The 24777-nt window shown below is 32.6% G+C and overlaps 1 protein-coding gene and 1 long non-coding RNA gene across 6 annotated transcripts; one reads left to right on the top strand and one right to left on the bottom strand.

Moving 5' to 3' along the window:
• Positions 1–68: 68 nt before the first annotated feature.
• Positions 69–23577, bottom strand: Miro (mitochondrial Rho GTPase). Of its 5 annotated transcripts, none has more exons than XM_069042088.1 (11): positions 23281–23577; positions 22708–23228; positions 22506–22658; positions 22125–22453; positions 12182–12510; positions 11996–12126; positions 11734–11946; positions 11484–11680; positions 11394–11432; positions 773–844; positions 69–506 (listed from the first exon to the last, which is right to left on the bottom strand). In XM_069042088.1, the coding sequence occupies exons 2-11, from the start codon at positions 23107–23109 to the stop codon at positions 374–376; spliced, it is 1998 nt and encodes a 665-aa protein (XP_068898189.1). In that variant the 5' UTR covers positions 23110–23228; positions 23281–23577; the 3' UTR covers positions 69–373. The 5 variants fall into 5 exon arrangements, with proteins under 5 accessions (XP_068898189.1, XP_068898188.1, XP_068898191.1 ...); XM_069042087.1 differs by having other exon boundaries at positions 22708–23119; positions 23263–23570; XM_069042090.1 differs by lacking the exon at positions 773–844 and having other exon boundaries at positions 22708–23119; positions 23263–23567.
• Positions 23578–23638: 61 nt separating this feature from the next.
• LOC138126330 (uncharacterized) lies at positions 23639–24435 on the top strand. The gene is made up of 2 exons (XR_011157759.1): positions 23639–23865; positions 23918–24435. It is a non-coding gene; the product is annotated as an uncharacterized lncRNA (long non-coding RNA).
• The last annotated feature ends 342 nt before the right edge of the window (positions 24436–24777 follow it).

Genomic DNA, 24777 nt, shown 5'->3' with positions numbered 1-24777 from the left:
AGTAGAACTATAGTTTAAAAATAACAATCTGTAAAGAACTTACCAAGGAAAAATTGTTAATAAAACCCTTCTTTCTAAGTAAAATTTACTACAGCTACAAAAAATACAATTCCATTTTTTAAGTATTTACAGTCTTTCAGTATTATTAGTATTCTACAGATAATGAAATAAACAATACTGTACTTTAGAAGAAAACGAAACGCTTCACAAAAATTGCACAACTGTACTTGCATTTATGGATACTATTTGTAACACATCTCATGTATCGTCGTCATAACTAAGTTATTTTTCTTTTCTACAGAGAATAAAATCCTCGACTATGGTATTTATAAAGACTTTTATTTGGAAAAGAAAAATATAGCTACCACACAAACTATCTGACTTTTTCAGAGCTGTGCAAAACCTTGGCCACAATGAGACCAACTGCAGTGACTGCTGCTAAACTTAATCCCGCCTTCCACCAAGTCCTCGTGTCTGTAGGAATTATTCCAAATTCTCTCAAATTCCTAAACAAAAGAAACAAAACGATACAATTACATATTATAATTAAGATTCACACATACAGACATGCAACAAGCCAAATGAACATCAATCATCATGCTCCTTAATTTAATGGAAATGCATTATTACAAATTATTCTACGGAACTAGCACAACACATATTAATCAACATTGAAACCAATTATTTTCATTTATTGTATTAGTATCAAAATGGTTGCTGAGATTAGTAAACAAAAATAAAACATTCGGATTAAAATGTAAATTGTAGCAACCTGTACAACTGATTAAACCATTCGGTTGGTTGTGGGCGCAACAGTAACATATGAACCATGCGGCGTAAAGGACTGCAAAAAATAAAAGAAATTCTTATGAAATAATAATCAACATGACCAAGTGCAACCAACCAAGTCTCATATGCTAATTTCTTTGGCTGAGTTCTGAACTAACAACAAAAGTTTGATGACCAGGTAAATGTTAAAGACGTGATGACAATGACAATATGCACGCTTTTACTTAGGTAGTCACTTCGAAGAAGTGAACCGCATATCAGAGTAAGGGGGATTCAAAATTCAAACCAAACACTCACATATTCTTTAGAACAGACATGGTGGTCTACGCTTAAAATAAATGGATAAAAACACAGCCTATATACCCTTCTCAAAATTATAATAATTGATAACATGAGCATTTTAATTCCAGAAGGAAAGTTCAAAAATAAGAATAAGTAACTATTCTCACTGTTAATAATTTATTACATTTGAATACAGACTATAGTTCATTTTTTAATGATGTAGAAAAAGTCAGGCAACCCAATATACAGTCATCAAGGCTGCCTAGATACCTTAAATTCATTTATAATTGATATGGATCCACGATGCCGCTAAAAATTCTGTTTTCCGTCAGTCTGACAAAGTTTTGACATTCCATAAAAAATTTAATTGAAATGAGAAAACGTGTTTAATAATGTGTTTAATCTAGAATTCATGAATAAAAAAGCAGTAAGTTAGTACATAAATAGAAACAATCATTAACGATAATTCAGACATATTATGGATTTAAAAAATCAACTCTCATCTTCGAATTCTTCCGGTTAATCGAATCCCACATCTGCTCTTCTTTAGTTTAACCGTATCTCCAACCTTAAGTTCCGCCTGTTCATCATAGACATGTTTGTAAATGTTCAAAATCATGTTTTTTCGAATACGGATAAGGGCGACAGACTTTTTTGTTGAACATAGTTTGTTCTGTGCAGCCCATCGATAATTAAGTATAAAAACCCTTGAACAAACTAGCCTGTCTACCTAATTGACAGTGACACGAATTGACATTAATGCATTTATTGTGGCATATGGCATCATGGATTGAAGTAATTTACAAAATTGAAATAGGAATCTAGTGAACTATTGAAAGTGTATATTTGGCTGTTTGACTTTATCTACAGTATTAAAAAATGAACAATAGCTACGAAATTGGCGTCGCCTGCGTTGATTATAAAAGCCTGCCAAGTAGAGAATTAGACCATTATGCTACTTTCTGCCGCTATATTCTCGTGGCGCTAGTTATCCTCTGGTGACAAGTTGAATTTGACAATTGCAAAGTCAGGTTAATATTTCATTTTGTGCACAATATCTCCAATCCAGAAATCCTCAGTTTATTTACAGGACATTGGTCTGGTATTTTATGATGTTATAAAAAAATTAAAGGAAATTAGGGAAAAGGTACACCGCAACTTACTACTTTTTCTTCGTGTGGACGGGAATAGGACTTGGAAGGATTTGATCATTTATTGGATGGAGTATTTGATCAGAACCCAAAGTAACATGTTTCTTAATTTTGGGAACTGCGTTTTTTTTTTAATTTACACCGTCCCATTGAATCAAAAAAATAATCTCGATCAAAATGCAAAATACATACAGTTGGTTGCAAAAAAAACGGGAACTGTCAGAATAAAATTGACACATTTTTGCAATTTTTCCATAGTGTGTCTTACGAGAGATAGGTTAGAACTAACGTCAAAATTCAATGACATTTTTTACAGTTATTTGATAGGTATTGTCAAGTAGACAATTAATTGACAAATGGACAAAACCAAATTTACATTAGCAAAATTTTCGTTTCCCGTTTTTTTTGCAACCAACTGTACCTTTGACCTTTCCGATGCAGGTTTAAAATCTTCTTAAGTACATAAAATGGGTATAAATAGATTTAATACAATATTATAGCTATTAAGACAACAAGTGTTTTATAGACGATTTTTAAACTACAGGGTCATTATAAATGATTGTCCCATCGTAGGTGGCTGCGCGCTATGCTTTAGGTGTGCCACTACGCCCACTAGTTGTTACAAACATTTATAATGACTCCGTATAAAACACGCGTTGTCTTCAAGATTTTTCTAACACTAACATCTTATCAGAAATTTTAATAAATTCAGAAATTATTCGAGGCGCGTCACAATACACAAAATGCGGAGGTTGCCGTGGGTACTATGGTAATAATATCAACAAATTTGGAAAAAAACAATTTTCATCGTTGAAATGTGCCAAAACGTTCCAGAAGAAATAAGAAAAAAGGGGCAATTTGTTACAAATGAAGTCTAAAAGTGCATACGAAAAGGTGTATGTTTCGTTTCAAGGCCGGAACAATAAAAAAAAGCATCACGGAGGTAACGGAAGATGTCATTTTGGCTTTTCTTGATATGGGGTAAGCGTGTAGAACTTCATTAAAAGTTAATTCACACTACGGCAAGAATCATTTGAAGAAAATGTAAAGATTGCCATCTTCGATGGCCGGGCACTTGCATTGGATGAAACAGCAGAAGTTAAAGAAGAAGATGTTAGGAACAAGAGCACGAAGCTAATATGACAATTCCAATTCAATAATTGTACTTTTCACTTTTGTGATAATTACTGTAAAAATGATGAATAAAATGTTACTTGAATGATGTGTGTGAGCGTATTTTATGACTATAAGATACGTTGCTATTGACGACGTGTCTTATAGAGACAAGCGTATTTTATGGGAAACATAAGGTGTGAGCTCAAATGCACCATGGAAACAGTATAAGATATTAGTGTTAGAAAAAATTTAAATCACAATTTATAGTAGATAAATATAAAAACCTTTCAAATTTTCGCCTGTAGTAATGCTAACTATCCACAAAAAACGCTTATGTTTGTCATTCAGAAGTTTGTGAAATGTGACTTTTGGACTGGAATTTAAACAAGAGGGGATACAACAAAACATCTTTACAACTCTATTGCTATCAAAAAACAAGAATAAATAACGCACTTCAATTTAAACTACACGCTATTTAGCTGTTAGTGAAGTGATAACTAGCGCCACGGCAAAAATTGGAATTACTCGATATTTTGAAAACTTGCTTACTTGGCAGGCTTTTATAATCAACGCAAGCATGGCCAACTGTATCGATATACACTAAACGTGTATACATGGCCGTTTCAATTTCACAATAAAAGTGTTTCTAGAAAGCAAAAGCAAAGCTTAGGTGTTCTGTGAAGCAAACCATGAACTACCAAGGCCATCTGAATCAAAAAGCTACGCTTATAAGGCCGTTTCAATTTTCGATTTTTCCATATAAACTTTGTTTCTGTGACATTTCGGGCGGCAGAACCATAGATATATAAGGGGCAGAACTAAAGTCACTAAATCAACACACTACACACTACGTGTTAAGGTAGCGCCATTAGTAATTTTATATATCTATCCTTGTCGCACAATAAACTCAATCTGGGGATAAACAAAACAGAGTCACGTTTTAAAATGTATAGTGTCACTAAAGACTGTTGTCATTTTGCTAAACTAAATTCCCTGAAACTGATGTCTTCCTCGTTGCACTTACGACATTTGCATTTATATCTTTGTTCCACAATAAACTCACGCCAGGAATGTAATGGCGCTACCTTAACATGTAGTGTGTTGATTTAGTGACCTTAGGCAGAACCTTTTTGCGCTCCATCTACCGATTTCGAACGCAATCGATTGAGACTTTTTCCACTTTTTACTTTGAGGTTAAGTGCTTAAAACGTCAATTAAAACATGAATGCAATAAAATATCCAAGATCCGAGCTTATTTTGGATATATTCAGGACTAGCAAAATACTAATTAATGAATTAGAATTGCAAAAAAACATGAAATCATAACACAAGGTAGGTTAGAACAATTTATAACTTTAATATTTTTCTGCAAAAGAGTTTGTTCTGGATTGCACATTTCCTCTTTAATAAATCTGTTTTTTCTTGACAAATATGTATGATCTAAAACTGGTTTCAGCGTGACAGTTATTATCAGCTCCCAGATTTGATTTTTATGTACTAGACAAGATGAAAGTATTGAATTTTCTAGCAAATGAGAGCCCATTTTCTCAACCATTTGGTGGCATATACTGCGCAAAAATACTATTTACTTGAATTGATTTGGATGTGATTGGAACAGTTGGAATGATGAAAGACTCTACAGGATTTTGGGGTACAGGAATTTCAACCGGAGTTTCAGTGGGAAAAGCCTAAAAAACAAAAACATTAATAAGATGACAGTAATTAATACCTGGAGGTCCCTGATTATGACTGTCAAAACTAATAAGTAATTAATCGAAAAATGAGAAGAGGAAGCTCATTTTGTTTTCTCATATGTCGCGGTTGACTTCGCTTCTTAATTGATTTCATATAAATGTTCATCAAGTGAGCTGTACATTTGTAGCACCTTTAATTTAGTTACATTACAAAAGTCACATTTATGAAGGTCATGTCCAATAAATCTTTACTTGGTAAAAATATAAAGACAAAAACAAATAAGAATTACTTTAATTTAATCAGTAAAAAGACGTAACATTGCTTTTGAAATCAGCGATGTTAAAATGGACAAAAACCCTCTACTGAAAAATTAGTCAAATCGGGTTCGCGCAGAGCAAGCAACTTTGAAAGTCAAAGTCACTAGCTTTAGCTTTACTACCAACAGAAAATCAGATTTTCATGGCTTGCTTAGATGCACATTTATATGAAATTGAGTATACAGTGAGTTTTTTTTAAGACTGGCCATAGGGTTTTACATGCTAATTTTTCAACCCCCTGTTAACTTTTGTTCCGATGAAAATATTCAAACCATTTTTGGAACAAAGTTGGAAGATTTTTTAAACTATCGGATAGATTACAATTCAATATCTCAAATTGTCGAAAAAGTTGTGAAAAATATATTTTTTAGCGCGCCGAAAGCGGCTAAAAGTGGAAATCGTCAGGTGCTGCTTGAGCCGACAATGGCGCTACTCTGGCGGCCGCTCGACGTACTATTGTTTCGGCGCCCTAAAAATATTTTTTTCACAACTTTTTCGACAGTTTGGGATATTGAATTGTAATCTATCCCATAGTTTAAAAAATCTTCCAACTTTATTCCAAAAATGGTTTGAATATTCTCATCGGAACAAAAGTTAACAGGGGGTTGAAAAATTAGCATGTAAAACCCTATGGCCAGTGTTAAAAAAAACTCACTGTATGTATATTTCATGTAGCAATAAACACCACAAGTCTTTTTTAATTATAGATATGTACTTACAAAAATAGAAGGACAAGGAACAGTATCTTTACATAAGCTTCGTCTTTTGGGGGTTGTAATGTAATTATAGAGACTTGTTGATAATGCTGCTCACAAATTTCTGAGTAATCCGTAATTTTTGTAGTCTTTTATATTACAAATACAAATTAAAAGGTTGTGCTTATCATTGTCTCCATAAATTTGCTTACCGCAAAACGTTTCAAAAGCTTCGAACCATTTTTGTCTTTGTTTCATATTGCTGCGAATTTCAAATAAGCGAACATCTTTTGCCCCCACAAATGAAACACGCTTTTACCGTTTCATGTAAAATAGAAGGGTAATATTTTAAATTGCCGTCAATATTGTAGCTTTGATTCGTTAATCGGCCACCGAGGGCGCGCAATAAGGTTCTGTCTTCTTTTGTTTTATGGCCACTCTGCAGGAACAATTATTATGTACATTGAAACGGCCTTATAAGCGTAGCTTTTTGATTCAGATGGCCTTGGATCTACCATGACCAACTTCATTAAACTATGTTATGGCCATTCGCTTCGTATGAAGTATGTTATGGATAGTCATGGCCTACTAAATCTGAACTGCGCTGCGCTTATTACGGCCGTAACAAACTAGCTGAATGATTGATTCGGCTAACCTCAAAAAATCTACCCTTAACTAGCGCCATCTCTTTAAAGATATTAAACTACAAATCAACTAAATTGCCACAATAATTTAAATTTCCTTGAATTTCATCACGGTTGAAGTACTATCGCGGCCAAAATACTTTGGTCGTCACTTTTTGACACTTCAAATGTAAATCAAGTATTAATGTCAATATTATACATGACAATTTCAAATTATTCTTGTCAAAAATATGGCACCTTCAGTTTTTGATAAATATAGAATCGTCTTACTTGCTTCTGAAGGTTGTCTAAACCGTGACCATGTTGATTTTTTGCTTTTGAACCCTGCCTCCGCAGTTGGGATTTACCCCACCCGTATGACACTGATAGATTAAAATAATTTTGACAGTAGTAAAAAATAAGGTTAAACATCCTAAAGTTTGCTTTACAATTGAATGTCATTTATGTCACATTGACGACCAAAGTATTTTGGCCGCGATAGTACTAACATGGGAAAATAATGCGTTGCATGCGGAGAAAATAACAACAGTTATTTTCAAATTCCCAGCAACCTCCAAACCAAATCCAAAATTAATAAAATTATAAAAAAAAACTAAATGAAACATTTCACTGTGATACATGTCTCTTCTTTATTATTTTATTTACAGCAACTCCAGGACCCTTGTTACGATTAGTTTGGCTTCAAGACCGTGGGGTCTGTAAATTTGTGGGGCTTTTAAAAAACTTTGCTAATATTGCCACACAAATTTTATAATATTTAATTCCAAAAAATCCTTGTCAACCACTGGTTACTACTTTGCATCCACATTTAATACAGAATTTCATATTTACCTGTGATAAACACCAAGATAAAATTTATTATCCAATTAGTAATGAAACCAAATTTAAACATTTGTTTATAAAAAAAAAAAACAGATTACGATAAAAACGAAATCCATTCAGAATAAACTCACAAGTAGGAAGGTTGTAAAATTATAAACTTACGAGAAAGGTATTGTCTTCCTGCAGATTGATAGTTTAGTTTTACTTTTAATTTTTCTACTGTGCTCTATCCATTTTCAGATTTTGCAATTCCATTTTATATTTAAATATTATGTTTCATAATTTGATTATTGTAATTATTAGGTATTCTTACGTTCATGAAACGTATTCGTGAAAATTTATTTCGCGTCAAAATGACAAAATAGAAAGTGTTAACCTAACAAAATAAACACGTTATGTGATTGTGATTGGATAATTTCAATTCAAATTACATTTTTCTTTTCCATTTCGCTAACAGATGGAGTTGGTTAAGGGTAGATTTTTTGAGGTTAGCGGAATCAATTGCTCCATTGAAAATCTGAGCTTTGTTACGGCCGTAATAAGCGCAACGCAGTTCAGATTTAGTAGGCCATGGGATAGTGATGAAGTGGTGCCATCTGTTTGTTAGACATGAAGGTAAAATTGCCGTTAAATTTAAAATTTTGTCAATCAAAAAACTCTGAAAATGCTCATTAAATGCATTATTTGTGTCAATTCTGAAAAACCTTTATTTGAATTTCCCAGCGACAGTGGAGTTAGAGCTAAATGGTTTGAGGTTCTTCGGGAAATTTGTGGTACTAGAAAAGAAATTCGTTAACATAGTTTAATGAAGTTGGTCATGTGATGGAAATGAAGTGGCGATATCTAGTGAAATTTAGAATAACCACACATTTAAAAAGTTAAATATCAGGTTATGTTATATGCCATTTCATTGTCAAAAACTGTCAGTTTATACTTTTATGACGACGAAAACGTATAAACTGACAGTTTTTGACAATGAAATGACATATAACATAACCTGATATTTAACTTTTTAAATGTGTGGTTATTCTAAATTTCACTAGATATCGCCACTTCATCTCCATCATCGACTTGTCATTTGGTTTACTTTTTTTCGACATTTGGGATGGCCATAACATAGTTTAATGAAGTTGGTCATGGATCTACCGTAAAGTAGCGACATCTGTTGGATCCTTTCATAATATTTCTTTTAGTTTGTGTCATTACTTTACGGGAAATTTTAATTGTTTCATCGGAATTTATCTCTTATGGAGAAATTGCAAAATGAAACGGCCATGTAAAGGGCCGTTTTTTAAAATTTGGCGTCGAAGTAGGCGTTGGAGAGTCGATTGAGAGCGCACCACTCGTGTAAAAGCGTAACATTCAAACAGCTGATCCGTGATCCGTAACCTGTATAGTGCGTTCACAATCGACAGTTCAACACCTATTTCGACGCCAAATTTAAAAAACACCCGTTATATGTTACGGTAATAGTGCAAAACGGGTCAATGTGCACATCCGCCGGCTTATGTGCACATTGATCAGCAGAAAAGGTCAATGTGCGTATATTATCTCTTATATGCACTTTGAACGGTAAATGTGTACCACCCTAGTACTATTACGATCATAAAATTTTGGACATCAAACTTCTGTCACATTAAAAAAATTACTCTAAATCATGCTTTATTGAAACTGTCACATGAAAGATGAAATTGTTGTCAATTTGACACCGGTTTAAAATATATTTTTTTTAATATGCGAGTACATTTGGGTATTTGTGTTATATTTTTTATTAATTAAAACCTCGTTCTATTCCATTTGTCTGATTTTTACAACTTTTTGAATATTTTCTCGGTAAATATGACATTCACATTTTCAAAATTGACACAATCAAAATTGAGGTTATTAATACATAAGGGTCGTTTTAGAATGTATGACAGCACGATGACATTAGTGTCCAAAATTTTTTGATCGCAATAGTACCTACTTCTGGAAAATATTTATTGCACTATTTACTGAACTGGAGCAGGCTTCAGCAGGTTTTTTAGTTTTTCGTGCCTCCGGCCGGAATTTGGTAAATTACAGATCTCGAAATCGTCCAGAAACACAGGCATGCCGGCCTAGTCCGGCTAAAAGTAGGGATTTTGAGTTGTCATCGGTTTCGGTTGGCATTTGTTATCAGAATTCTATCAAACGTCAATGTTTGTTCTGTGGATGGCTCGTTAAAAATATTTATCTACGATCGTGTAAAAAGTAGGCACTTTTTGCACTAAAAATCGTTGTCAAAGTTGACGTTTAGAGAAACTGACGGAATCGTGCTCTAAAAGTTTTAGAGGACGATTTTTCGCTTTTATGGCACAGAACTGTCAGAATACAACAATCGAATTTGTTGGAAACATTGTTTAGAAGTAGGTTGCTAAACGACGTGGTTCTCAAACGACTTTGGTTATTCATGAAATATTGAACCAATGATAATTATTTTATACAAATTTATGTTGAAACCGGTGTGACGATCTCACGATCGTAGATAAAATGTTGTAAGACATACGTGTAAAAAGTTCCTTTGTTGCACTCACATCTTTTAAAATACTCCCTCGTACCTCGGTCGTATTTTAAACCCGTTCGTGCAATAAAGGATAACTTTTTACACTTATATCTTAAATAACTATTTTCTATTGATAACAACGTACAAACTACAAAGAAGCAATATTTAACTAAAACTAATTAATTAAAATTACGTTTCGAGCCACTTCTTGAATATGGGCTGGTGTATTTATTACAATAAATGTTTCAGGAAAATGTCAAAAACAAAACAAATTAATTAAATTTAATAAATGTCAGGAAACAAGAGCGATGTTGATTTTAAAATTTAAATGTTTAAATGTAAGTGTTGCCAACACAAAAAAAGTCCCTAATATCAATTATTAAAACAAGTGCTTTAACTTCCATTTAACAAAAATGCGCAGAAGTCAGCACGAAAATTTTTGTGTATCACACGTCCAGAAACTGTTTTGCGAGCATTCGTACTTACAAGACTCGTCTATCGACTCGTACTGCAAACCGTACTCATGCTCGCAAACGTGCAGTTTCTGGCCTTGTGATACAAATAACTATTTCGTGCCTCCGCCCGGAATTCGGTAGTTTGTAGATCTCGAAATCGTCCAGAAACACATGCGTTGCCGGCCTAGTCCGGCAAAACGTAAGGATTTTGAGTTGTCATTGGTTTCGGTTGGCATGTATTATTAGAATTCTGTCAAGCGTCAATGTTAATTCTGTGCATGGCTCGTTAAAATTAATTAATTAAAATTACGTTTTAAGCGTTTTGATTGTTTTGAGTCATTTCTTGAATATGGGCTGCTGTATCCATTAAATACACCAAATGTTTCAGGAAAATGTCAAAAAAAAAACAAGGAAACAAGAGCGATGTTGATTTTACATTTTAAATGTTTAAGTCTTGCCAACACGAAAAAAGTCCCTAATACCAATTATTAAAATGAGTGCACAAAAAATTTTGTGTATCACGCGTCCAGAAACTATTTTGCGAGCATTTGTACGTGCAATACCCATCTGCGACTCGTACAGCAAACCGTACTCATGCTCGTAAAAGTTTCAAAAATATTCCACAATTTCAAGAAAAATTGTCTGATAATTATTTCTAATGATAGAAAATTAAAATGGGTACTGTTGAATGTCAGTTCGTTCGTAACACTTTGTCATTAGCAAATGGCAGGAGAGAATTGATTTTACGATAATTCCATATCACAAGAGGTAAAACGGATATGTAAATTGGGAACTCTACATGTGTGGATCACAAATTTGTTTAACGCGATAATGTTAAGTCAGTAACTCAAATAACATCAACTTCATAGCTCCCAAAACAAAATTCCATATCAATAAACCAACCTGTGTTTGTAGAACAAAATCCAAGCTGCTTGAAAACGACTAACACGAACATTTTAATTAAATTCTTGACTAGGAAGGACTATAACTTACGGAAAAGCTGCCATAGTAGCCAATTTGACGAAGACGTCTTTCCTTAAATGTCCCTTAACGGTAAAATTCTGTGGAGGTAAAATTTTGTACTTTTGACAAAATGTAACCGGTTGCAACAAATAATCCTGCTTGACTTCTTCCAAATCACTTTTACACGCCACCATAAGAACTGGAATTTTGCTTTCGGCAAAATATTTCTGAAAATGTCAAACTTTATAGTAAAAACACATTTTTATTCCTCACAACTTACAATGTAAATACGCGCGATGTATTCAAAGGATTTGGCATTGTTTATATCATAGATCAAACAAGCAACATCACATTGAACTTCATGGGGCAACAGCGGGTCAGACACGTTTCTCACGTTTATATCACGCAGTATCATAATTTTTTCTTGTCCATAAACCTGTACGACGTTAACGGTGCAAGTGGGCGTTCCCGTATTTTCCAAATGAGAACTTTTCTGCAAGAATATTTAAAAATAACTCACTTTTAGCTAATGATGCACTCACTTCAGTTAGTGATCTGATAAAACTCCTGCAAAAACTCGATTTACCGGCACCCATTGGTCCAATTACATGACACTGGTAAACGTTTCTACTCGACTGTTTTTTAGCCAAATCAATTTTCTTTTCTCTCGTTACTACAAAATAATTAACGGTATGTCAAATTTTCAACGCACTTATGCACAACACTACCTTGTACAGCGGTCAGTTGGCTTTCATTTTCATAAATATTATAACCCAAATAGGCTAGATACTCAAAAGTCCTAGGTAAATCTACCAAAGTCATTAAAGCCCACTGACATATGTAACCTTGATATGTAATCCAACCTTTATCGTTGGAAGGGACCATAGCGCTAACATCTGGTGGCCAAGCGGGAGTAGGACAAGTGGAGAATAACTCTTCATATTCTGATGGTGACAAGGCGTGATCGCGGTCTTTGTCATACCTTTCGAATATATGCGTGAGAAACTGATGTCCTTTATGTGACAATTCTGTTGTACACCCAGATGGTACTTTCAAACTGCAAATATTATTGAATTTTTTTCATTTTTATTTTTTTGTTAATAAGGCCGTAACAGTTTTGTTAGTTTTCTGATATTAACTGTTAATTTATCTACAAAATTTTTACACTAAATGAATCTGTACCTGCTAGCGCATCAAACCCTGGTGTCACAATGACAAATTTTGACTTGGTTGGCTAAATAATTCGCTTTTTTTATTAATGACAAAATAGTATAATTTGCCAACAAAAGGATCATGCACTACTAGCCGACCGTTTTGAAGCCTCTTATTTACAGCTTTGCCATAAAATTAACAGTTCCCATTGTCACTGAAATTTATGACAGCACAAGTGGCAAGTCAAATAAAATGTATTTTCAAAGTTAAAATGTAAGATTGCGTTTAATTCAAAATCTAAGTGCTTATTCACAATGGACATAAGCCTAAGAAATAGGTACATATTGCATAAGCCATACACAGTGTTCGCGTTTTCTCGAAGGACCAGATTTGCGATATCGTTTGGCGCTTTTAAAATTGGTGAAGTAAAAAAGACTTATTGAATGATGTTTCTGGTTTTATTCTTCAGTTGCAAGTGCGATACAGACCTAACAAGGGTTTGCGTTAGGGGGGTGGTGGTAACCCCCACCAGTGGTAGTGCTAACGGCCTGAACACACAGTATTAATTCATACGTAATTTAGGGGAACTATTCACAATGAACATAATTCTTATGTACAAACCTTGTTATTGCAAAACCGCGTTGCTATTGGAAATGGTAATCATAATAAAGTAGATATTCAAAAAACTCTCTACATTTTTGACATTCAGAGTTTACTGTAGGTATTATAATATACCTAGGTCCAGCATGTAAAGCAAAATATTTTTTCTGCGTTTTCTTTTATTTTGATGTTAAGTTTTTCTTTTTGTTGAAGAAGACTTTTTAATAACGGAAATGGGGGTTTCAAATGAAGCAAAAAATCTTTTTTTTTCGTCTTATGAATTCAATCCGGAGACATACTGTGTAACTGTGGTGTGGTGTCTTTGACAATTGGACCTAATTAGAATAATTTTAATAAATTTTTGCATAAGGAGGGCATAAAGTTGGACCTATTCCAACTTTATGTATTTCTTACGTACGGTCATAAGAGATGCATAAGGATTACATAAACATTAGAATTATGTAGACGCATTGTAAACACTTAGGCTAGGGCCACACTACAGACTTTTCATCGGCCGACAGTTTAGTTGGTTGCTTAATAAGTATGAGGACTTATGTGAGTGCGCACACTAAAGCGATTGTAGTCGGCCGACAGATTGATCGAAAACAGTTTAGTTTACCTGGTGGGCGCGGAAGCTACCCAATAGGACTAAATTATCGGCCGATTATTTAGTCTGTAGTGTGGCCCTAGCCTAACATTGATTTCCATTTGTTCATCTTTATGAATTACGTATCCGTTATGTAGTTCTTAGGCTTATGTCCATTGTGAATAAGCACTAATTGGTGTTTTTCCGCTGATTTCGTAAATAATTATAGGAAGTGAATCTGGGTAGATCAGTATAAAAATCCGAATTTGATTTTTGGTTGACATTTAATTTAATTTTTGTTTTTGGCTTTGTTTGTAAGTGATAAATTATCAAAAAATTATGAAATGTACCTTACCAATACCCAGGTAAGCGTAAAAAATATCGACAATTTTATTTAATTAGAAGTCGCAATTTCTCGCCTGCGCGTAACCGATGCCCCTCCCGGTTTATGTTACAATTAATTTATTTTTATTCCAATATTTCAGTTACATTCTATACATTTTTCCGTTGTAAAGGACCATTCCAAACTAACACTTACCAAATTTAAATATACCAAGTACAGTTGTGTTCATTGAAGTGTTGTACAGCTATAGGCCGTGCCAAACCCAAATAACCACCACCTGTTGAATTATGTTGGTGAAAACAAAATTACACTAAGTGTATAATGGCAATTTTGATATTACTAGGATGCTAGACCAATCAAATCTAAGTGTACAACGTTGCCGGTTGATTTTGGTAGAATGCAGTGTTGGTGGTTATTTGGCTTTGGCAAAGACCATACTTTAGGGTTGTGTATCCCTTTGTTTCCAATCACTTAAGAAATTATAATTATAAATTATACTTAGAAAATTATACTTTCCACAATAGCTATTTATGTAACCAGTTAGGAAATGCGTTATTTTGTGTAACGAGTGGAATATTCCCGCAAAATCACACGAGTTACACAAAATTGCATTTCCTAAAGTGTTACATACAAGATTTTTTCTAATTTTGACAAAAAAAAAGTTTCTTCTAATGTTAAACGAAGTAATGAATTTCATTAATAATAAATTATTATTGTGTTAAAATATCAAGTAGGTAGTAGGCACGGTTATTTTGCTTAAAAACAAAAAATATGACAGTGGCAACTGGCGATAGACTACGTCCACTGATAGAATGCATTTTTTTAAATATCCTTAGATAACAAAATCCCCAAACCATAACATTAAAATATTAAGAAATTATCATAGATTGTGTTGGTAATATCTTGAAGCATTCGCGCCACTGATTCTCATTGGTTGTTATGAAACCCACGCGAAAAATAAATTATATGACATTTCAAATTTGAAATTGTCAGTTCTGTCAAGTGGTTTAAGCATTTAGATTTGCGATTTAAAAGTTAATCGTTTTGATCTGTTCCATTGCGATTTTTTGTTGATTCTTTTAAATTTGTTGGTTTGGTTTGAAATATACTATTTTTCCCTACCGGTTAGAAATGTAGGCTGTGGATACCTCATGTGAGGTGAGAAAATTCAACTTTCTCGCTAAGGTAAGAAAGTTAATCATGAAATGTTTATGGTAAAACTGTACCAAAATACAAATGTCAAAAGTGAAATAAGTTATTGATAAATGAAAGCCAATTCAATAAAGCAAGTTGGTAGATCAATCATATAATCTGGAAAATAAACAGATAAGCTAGGTAGGTAGATTACTTTACCCTGTTTATATCAAATTTTCGAACAAACGACAAATCTTCAAATACGAGTTAATTAAACAAATAACCCAGCCTACTATTCAATTCTCAAAATTTTCGTTTTAATCAGGAATATAACCATCTTTTTTTGACTTTTTTCAACGAAGTTGTGTCGGTAGGGAAAAAAATAGTATTCAAACCTTGTTAAGAAAGTGCCTTTGCAGACCTTAGGCACTTACAAACCTCGCCTTCGGCTCGGTTTATAATCTTTGTCTGCGGTCTGCAAAAAAGCACTTTCTTACCTTGGTTTGAAATATACTATTTCCTAACCAGTTAGGAAAGATTTTACTTTTCGTAACCAGTTACGAAAAGTGTGACGTTTCCAAACGTCAATTAATTTTGAAAAGTGTCACTTTATATGTTAAAATTAGAAAAAATACTTTCATTTTTGCTGTTCACAATCATAATTAATAAAAACTACAAACCAATGTAAAACTAGAGAAAATTTGCCAAACAACTGTCACTATACATATATAGTTTTGACATTTTAGTAGTTTTAGTCTGGTGCAATTAGAAATACCCAGTAAATAGGTATATTAGGTGCCACAAAGGTAAGAGTAATGGATATTGAAACCAATTGTCGCCAATTTTAATTTAATTAGACGTAAAAATCTTGGAGTTTGCAAGAATTTGATAATTATAAGTGAAACACAAATGAAGCACAATTTGTTAAGTATAATTTAATTGTGCACACTGTCATTCACAACTATGGACCAAACTTTGTTATAGTATATAACGGTATTAGGCCGATATGGGTTATACAGTGTGACTGACGAAAAACCTTTGATGCTGTATCTTGCTTATTTTTTATCCGATTTGAATAAACGACACATCAGATGAAATAATTTTGAAAACACTTCAATACCAACTAAATAAAAAGAAATTCTTGCGTCCAGTTTTTGACAGATGAACATCAGCTTCTTTTTTTCAAATAGCACTGTACATTTTTTTTTTTTGGTCAGCATTGTAGAGATTTGTCTACTGAATATAAAAATGCAAAGAACTATACCCATTCATTAAATAAAAGTCAAGAAATTAAAGAATAAATGTACAACATTTAAAAATCAAGTGACCAAAATAAGCAAGAGAGAAGTTTGTTCTAAATGCTCGAAATTACTAAGTAAACTCTGAATCTTCATTTGTCAAAACAGTTTGATAATAATAATAATAATGTTGCTGTGGAAGAAAATTTCCAAAGACGATTTAGTGTTAACGTGTGGTGTGGCATTTTTGGAGGTAGAATCGACTAGTGGGTCCCTTTTTTATTGATAGCAGTCTCGATCAAACAAAATATCATATTATTTATTATCAAACGAGATAAGCAACTTTCTGGATGAGATACCATTAACAGTGTTGATAGAGTCGTGTTTCATCAGGACGGCGCCATACCACATAATGCACGCATGAATTTTGTATTTTTAAATCATTTTGGTAAACGATGAATAGGTGCTCATGGAGCTATTCGATGGCCCGCTAGATCCCCAGATTTGAATCTGAATTCTTTATATTCATTCGAAACTTTCGAGAAAATGTTTATTGGACCCCACCAGGTACCCAAAAAGAGTTAAGAAAAAGGATAGTGCGAGTATGTCAAGAAAAAACCCGAAATTTTTTACTGAATACAAAGGTGGGCATTTCTAGAAGGTATCGACAGTGTCTGCAACAGCACTGAGGAAATTTTGAGCAACTAGAATAGATTTTGTATTGTTTACAAATTTGATTACTTGATTTTTTAATTAGCAATTTTTTTCAATTCAAATACATTTTTTGTTTTTTCTTTTAATGTACGAATATTCAGAAGAAGGTTCTTTATAAGAACGAATAAAAAAATATATAGTGTAATTTGAAAAAAAAAAGTTGGCTATCGTCTGTCAAAAAATAGAAGTCGAAAAAAATATCGAAAAGGATAATAATAAAGTGTTTTTCGAACTATTTCATTTGATGTAGCATTTATTCAAATCGGATAAAGAATAAGTAAGATACAGCGTCAAAGGTTTTTCGTCAGTCACCCTGTATAACAGACGAGGTTGAGATTTTATAATCAACCGAGTCTGTTATATCCATATCGGCCGTATGTTGTTTTATAGTTTTCTTTATACCAATAATACTTAACATTTAACGATGATTTATTTGTAAGACTGACATTTCTCTTTACTTCAAAAATTAAATTTAGTTGTCATTTGTGCCGTAACTGTAGCAACGGCAGCAAAAATAACGGCCTCGGTCTAATAATTTTGAATAAGGGCCGAGACTGTTATAGGTGTCATATCAATCAAGCATTGAGTACTGATAAATCCTAATAACAGTATGGTATAACCCCTCGTTTCCAATCACTTATAATTATAAATTATAATTACGAATTATAATTAACAAAGTTTGGTCCATAGTTGTGAATGACACGTGTGCACAATAAAATTATAATTAAAAAATTATACTTAACAAATTGTGCTTCATTTGTGTTTCACTTATAATGATCAAATTCTTGCAAACTCCAAGGTTTTTACGTATAATTAGATAATTTGACCAATCAGATCATTAGCTGTCTTTAACCTCAAATCTCTGAGGTTGGTTTTTTGCCAAATGGACGCATTCGATGAAAAATTGGCGACAATTAGTTTCAATATCCATTACGCTTACCTTCGTGGCACTTACTGTAACTATTTACTGGGTATATCTAATTCCACCAAACTAAAACTAGTAAAATGTCAAAACTAGTGAGTTGTTTGGCAAATTTTCTCTAGTTTTTCATTGGTCTGTAGTTTTTATTAATTATGATTGTGAACAGCAAAAGTGAAAGTATTTTTTGTAAAGTATAATTTTCGTATCCTACCTCCACCCGGCGGCACGGCAATTTTGCCGGAGTACATACACTATTACGGATAATACTATCAAGTAATAGTGCAGTGCTTATCAACATAATTACCGGCGTCTCGCCTCCGCATTTTGACTTTTTTGTGTTTTATGTTCTGTTTCAATGTTAAGGAATTTCCTCACGATGTGACATGAGTATAATAATATACTTTTTTTGAATTTCAACCACCAATGTGTTCTCTAAGTCCAAAATTTTTAAATTTTTAAAAAGAGATTGGGGTACTATTCCTGTTGCTGAAATTATAAATGGTAAAATCGAAATTTTTTCTAAACACCAAAGATTTCTCATAGCAAGGGAGAGTTCTAAATATTTATTAATTTTTGTATTATATGTCTGTGTTATATTGTGTGAATTTGGAACAGCTATATCTAAAAGATATGCTTGCTTTTGTTGTTTATTTAAAATAATAATGTCTGGTCTGTTATGCTGAATGTGAATGTCAGTTAAAACTGTCCGATCAAAATATAATTTGTAATTGTCATTTTCTAAACAACTTTCTGGTTTATAAATGTAATGTGGTTGTGTATCCTTTAATAAATTGAATTTAACTGCTAAATTCATGTGTATAATTTGTGCGAATATATCATGACGTTTTTTATATTCGCTTTGAGCCAAAACGGTGCAAGAAGAAATGATATGTTCAATGGTTTCCCCTTGAGTTCCGCAAATCCTACATTTATCAATGATCGATTGTAAACCGCATATGTGTTTTTTATAATTTCTTGTATTTATAACACGATCTTGTATTGTAAATATAAAACCCTCAGTCTCAGGATGAATATTTGATTTTTTAAGCCATGCATGAGAAGCTTGAATATTAATTTCTGGCTGTTCTAGCTCTTTAAAATATCTCCCATGTAAAGACTTTTGTTTTATATTTGCTATAGTGTCAGGTATATTTGGCTCAACAATATCTGAAATTATATTATCACTTAAATTTAAAGGTGTGTAACCTTTATCCGCTGAAACCAAAGCATTAAAAAAAGTGTTATCACGAGCTCTATTGAGAAAATAATTTTTTAGTGAAGCAATTTGATTATGTTGTAGAATTTCAAGATTTGAAAAACCCCTACCATCATTTTCGCGTGGTAAATTAAATCTTTCAATAGCAGATTTGGGGTGATGTTTACAAAATTTCGTAAAGAGAACTCTAGTTTGAATATTTATATTCTGTAAATTAGTTTTGGACCATTTTATAATACCAAAAGAATAGGTCAACAATGGAACAGAATATGTATTAACTGCTTTAATTAAATTATTACCGTTTAATTTTGATTTTAAAATAGATTTAATTCTTAAATAAAATTGTTTTTCTAAATTTTCTTTTATAATTGAATGTTGAATATGATTTGATTGATTAATACCTAAATATTTATAAAATTCTCCTTTATTTAAATTTTTAATGATTTCTCCTTCTTTAGTTATATATTCTAAATTTTCGTAATGACCGCGACATATTGATTGCGTTTTACACTTATCAATACCAAATCTCATGCTAATATCATTTGAGAAATTTTCAGTTATTGTTAATAAAGATAAAATGTGATTCTTTTTAGATGCATAAAGTTTTATGTCATCCATATAAAGAAGGTGATTTAATTTTGATAGTGTGGTATTATTACGTCTAATATTAAAACCGTATCCAGTGTTATTTAATAGATTTGTCAAAGGATTAATGGCTAGACAAAACCATAAAGGACTTAAAGAATCTCCTTGATAAATTCCCCGTTTAATTTGAATAGGCTCGAATTTTAATTTAGTATTGTTTATTGATAAATTTAAAGTAGTTCTCCAAAATGTCATTACATGTGATAAAAAGTTAATCAAATCCAAATTAATTTTATAAATTTTAAGAATTTTAATTAACCATGAATGTGGTACTGAATCATAGGCTTTTTTGTAGTCAATAAATAAATAATAAATATTTCTATTATTTTTTCTAGCTTGTTCCATTATTACCGTATCTATTATAAGTTGTTCTTTGCAACCAAAACACTCCTTAACACAACCTTTTTGTTCTTCATTAAGTATATTTAATTTTTGACAATGGTCGTAAATTATTACTTTAATGCAAGATGTCATAATTTTATAAATTGTAGGCAGACATGTGATTGGCCTATATTTTGATGGATTTTTAGTATCGGAATCTTTTGGTTTCAGATATGTTATACCATGGGCCAAAAACTCTGGAAATGTGTTAGGTTCCCTAATAAATCCGTTAAAGTGATCAAGTAAGCACTTATGAATACAAGTAAATTTTTTTAACCAAAAGTTATGAATTTGGTCACCTCCAGGGGATTTCCAATTATGTGAACTATTAATATTTTTAACTAAAATTTCAAGGCTAATTTGAATATGATGTGGATTATTACTATCTGGTATCTCATTTTCTAAATTAGGAATCCATTCTGCCTGATTATTAAATTGAACTTCATTTGACCATATGTTTGACCAGAATTCTTTAATTTCATTTATATTTGGTATACCAAATTATATATATATATATATATTATATTTTGAGTTTTATTATCTGCTAAATTTTTGTAAAACAACTTCTCATTATTTCTAAATAGTTTGTTTTCAAATTTCCGTTGTTTATTATTTTTATATCTTTTTAATCGTTTAGAATAAATATTCATATACAGGGTGTCCCCAAAAAAAAAGACGAGTCCATAGCTCCCTTATTTATCGGAGGATTTTAATTATCTATACACCAAATTAAATGGTTGTTAATAGGCTACAAAACGGCTTAATAAATTCACGTATAGCTCCAAGGGCTTCAAGACTAAACTGTCAAAATATTTTTTTTAAATGGGATCACATACTTTTTTTTAGAAATTCTGATAGAGATTTTAATTCTGAAAACAACAATGTATCACAAGTATAACTTCACATAAAAAAAAATAATACTAACTTTTGAAACAAATGACGAGCACCAAGCGAAAAGCTATCAAAATGCATTGCGTTACAATGTAATAACCAAATTAAGGTAGCTGGAAAAACAAATGAGTAAATGACAAATAATAACATGTGGGATTGCGCAGATATGCCGCCAATGTTTAACGCAAAATGGAACGTAGACGATATTAGTGTCTTTTTTACATTTTTTTTTGTGAATTTTTGGTATTTAAGTGTATACTTGTGATACACTGTTGTTTTCAGAATAAAAATCTCTATCAGAATTACTAAAATTCTAACCTTAACTTTTTTACGTGGCAAATGTGATGAAAAGTTGTACAGATTGAATCTGGCTTTGGTTCTAATTGGTCAATTTTAGTGGGCGGAGCAGATAAAAAGTTATAACGGCAATACTATAGTAACTGTTTTGAAATATTCAATAAATATTAGAGCTCCCACACACTAGCAACTTTTGCTATAGGCAACTAAATAGTTTAGTCACCAAAAAGAACGAACACCGCTCACTGGCAACTTAATAGTTGCTTATACAGATCAGTTTTAACACAGGGATTTTGTAGAAAAAGCAACTAAATAATCACCGGGTGCGCGACGCTACGTTAGAACAAACCTGGTTCATTTACCGCCAACAGTTTCCTTGTAAAATGGGACGTTTTTAGTTGCTTCGATTTAAAAATTGCCCGTGTGCGAGGTTACATTTAGTTATGTGTTCAATTTTTGTAATTAAATAGTTGCTCCACAAAAGTTGCTAGTGCGCAGGGGGTCTTATAGTTTAAACAAGTAAATACAAAAACAAAGGGCAATGTCTCTTACTTGGGAAAAAGGTAATCCTTTGACATGTTCAAGTTGTCATTATATCCAAATTTTCTCAAAACAGTCCACGTAGTTTCATTGCGTCCTCTTTGTATAAAAAGACTGTGCAAGTAAAGAAAGCCCTTTAAAGTGACACAATTGTGGCTCACACCATCATCAATGTTCTTCCTGAGCACAGCTTTAACATCATCAAGAACTTGAGGTTGTAAAGGTGCATTGAAACAACGACTTTGGAAGTTATTTAACTCAACATCATTTAGGAGACCATCACAATCAATGTCACAGATTTTGAAAATTCGTATTAAAGCTTTTTTACAACCGTCAGTCAGCTACATAAAAAAAGATAATTCATCCTGCAAAAATGTTGCAACATAAACTTACATCTGCCTTTTCAACAGAGTAAATAGGTGGTGTAGGATGAAGAACAGCTTTTTGTGCATAATAAAACATTTCTGAAATGTTTTTCAGTGTTTTAGCTGAACATTCTATACAAGTCTCGATTTCTGAAAATTCATCCATAATTGGGAAAACTCCCTAAAAGAGTGTTTGAGAATTTTAATTGAGTTGTGATTATCTTACTTACGTCAATTGTTGAGTAGTCAACTAAATCAATTTTGTTACCAACAAGAACAACTGGACATGGTTTATCTGGGTGGTTTTGCCTGATAAGAGGCAACCAGTGGGAAGAAATCCTGTCAATTGTGTCATCATCATCTACTGCATAAATGACGCAAATTACGTTGGCCTTTTTAATTTGTTCATTTAAATGTTCATCACTTTGTTCTGCTGCCGAAAAATCAACAATATTTGTAGGGACTTGTTCAGGAGTAACATCAGCAGGAATCGTGATTTCCTCTGCCTTACTTGGAACATTTTCAGGAAATTCTTCACTAACCAATGACAAAATTAAGGAAGTTTTCCCAACACCTCTATCACCAACTAAAAGAATTCTCACATTTCGCTTCATTTGTACCTTTACAACCATCTTATGTTGGCTAAAAAAAAAATGAGGTTATGTCATCTCTATTTGGTCTACGACATATTTCTCTTATTATTGCCAGATAACATTGAAATTTATTACCGGAGGATTTTGAACCCTTATCTCTAGAAATATCAACAAGTATAAATAGGTACTCACTTTCCGTACAGATCAAACCGTGTTTGCGTATTGTCAATTAGTCAAAACTAATAACCACAAAGGCATAATTGCAAATTTAACGTACACAATATAATTTCATGGAAAAATAAACAATTATCGGGCCCCCTTTCTTTGGCCCGTGATAAACAAACTTCATTCACCAAAACAGCTAGTGACCAAATGTCAAATTTGACGCGTGCGTGCAGAGATTGGCACGTGATTAATTCATCTTCAACTCTCCCAGGGGTTTTATTTGATTAGAAATGCGACTAAATTAAACCAGAGATTAAGTAATTTGTTATTGTTACCACCAATAGAGCGGGGAACTTTTTTTCTTACACCAGTGTTTACTTGTTTTCGTGAGAGTAACGCTTGGTGGCAGCAAGCCCATCTCTAATACTCCCGCAAAGTTGTTGAACTTTTTTCTTTGTTAAGAATCTATTAATAAAATTCTGGAATAGATTCAATTTTTAGATTCCAGAATAGAATATATCTGAACTTAATCTTTGATTATGCGCTAAGAAAGGCTGTTCTATTGCAAACTTTAATATTCCCTGGTATCAGTAGCGTAACAAAGGATCGGAAAAATGAAAATAGAATTATGTTGTAAACTCCATCCATTTTCAATATACACAACTAAATCTAGTGATTTTAGTAACTTTTGTGGTGTAATAGGATACAACTTTTTTCTATTGTAAATGCAATGTCACAAATAATAATTCAGGTTATGTGTATTTTGAAGAGGTTATAATGTACGATTATTGTCATTTTTGACAAATCTCTAATCGGGTCCTGTAATCAAGCAAAGTAAACTATTTTTGAATATTTTACTTAAGATATGGTATCTACAGGTTAATATTAAATACCGGCATTGGAACCAGCAAGGAAGTGTACGTAACGTAAACAGAAAACAGATTTTAACGAAAATATTTCAGAGAAGGACAGAGTGAAAGCATGATACATTAGAAATGAATAGTGCTCAGGAACAAACCCTGTCAAGTCAAGTCTGGAGCCCGGCGGTCTTGAAATTAAAAAAGGCGCACAACGGCGCAAATATTTCTTCACTGTTCCATCGTGCGTCGTTTCCATTCTGTGCCTGTGCCCCCGACCCAGAAATTACTCCGTACTTTTCCTTTGAAGCTAACATTTTAAATAGATCAATTTAAATTAAAAGTGGATTTATCAACTTACGGCAAAAATCTCCCCAACCATTCGGTAAACTGGCATCTTCCCCAAATTTGGTCCATTTACTTCCCAAATGTTTTTAAAACACCGGTGAACACTTTGTTTTGTCTCCAAAGTGAGGCATTTTCTCTTTATAACTCTGCCTGTGACCTACATGATATCTGTACATGTATTAATCGTATTTTTTTCAATAATTATAATCTGACAGTGTCAAATTTTTTGACAAATTCAAAACGTCTGCTTTGAATGTTCAATATTAGAAAAAATGAAACACTTTCATTGCAATACAAAAAAAGAAAATTCCCTAACAGTAATGTATATTGAAAATGG

This window comes from Tenebrio molitor, chromosome 3 (genome assembly GCF_963966145.1).
Source record: "Tenebrio molitor chromosome 3, icTenMoli1.1, whole genome shotgun sequence".
Taxonomy (NCBI): Eukaryota; Metazoa; Arthropoda; class Insecta; order Coleoptera; family Tenebrionidae; genus Tenebrio; species Tenebrio molitor.
The sequence above is the reverse complement of the archived record's forward strand: the minus strand, read 5'-3'. Positions and strand labels throughout refer to the sequence as shown.

Coding starts and splice junctions, on each gene's coding strand:
- Miro (XM_069042088.1), bottom strand. CDS start 23,109: ATGGTTGTAAAGGTACAAATGAAGCGAAATGTGAGAATTCTTTTAGTT. Junction 11,681..11,733: donor ACATCGCGCGTATTTACATT/GTAAGTTGTGAG, acceptor TGACATTTTCAG/AAATATTTTGCCGAAAGCAA. Junction 845..11,393: donor ATTTTGTTCTACAAACACAG/GTTGGTTTATTG, acceptor TATTTTTTGCAG/TCCTTTACGCCGCATGGTTC.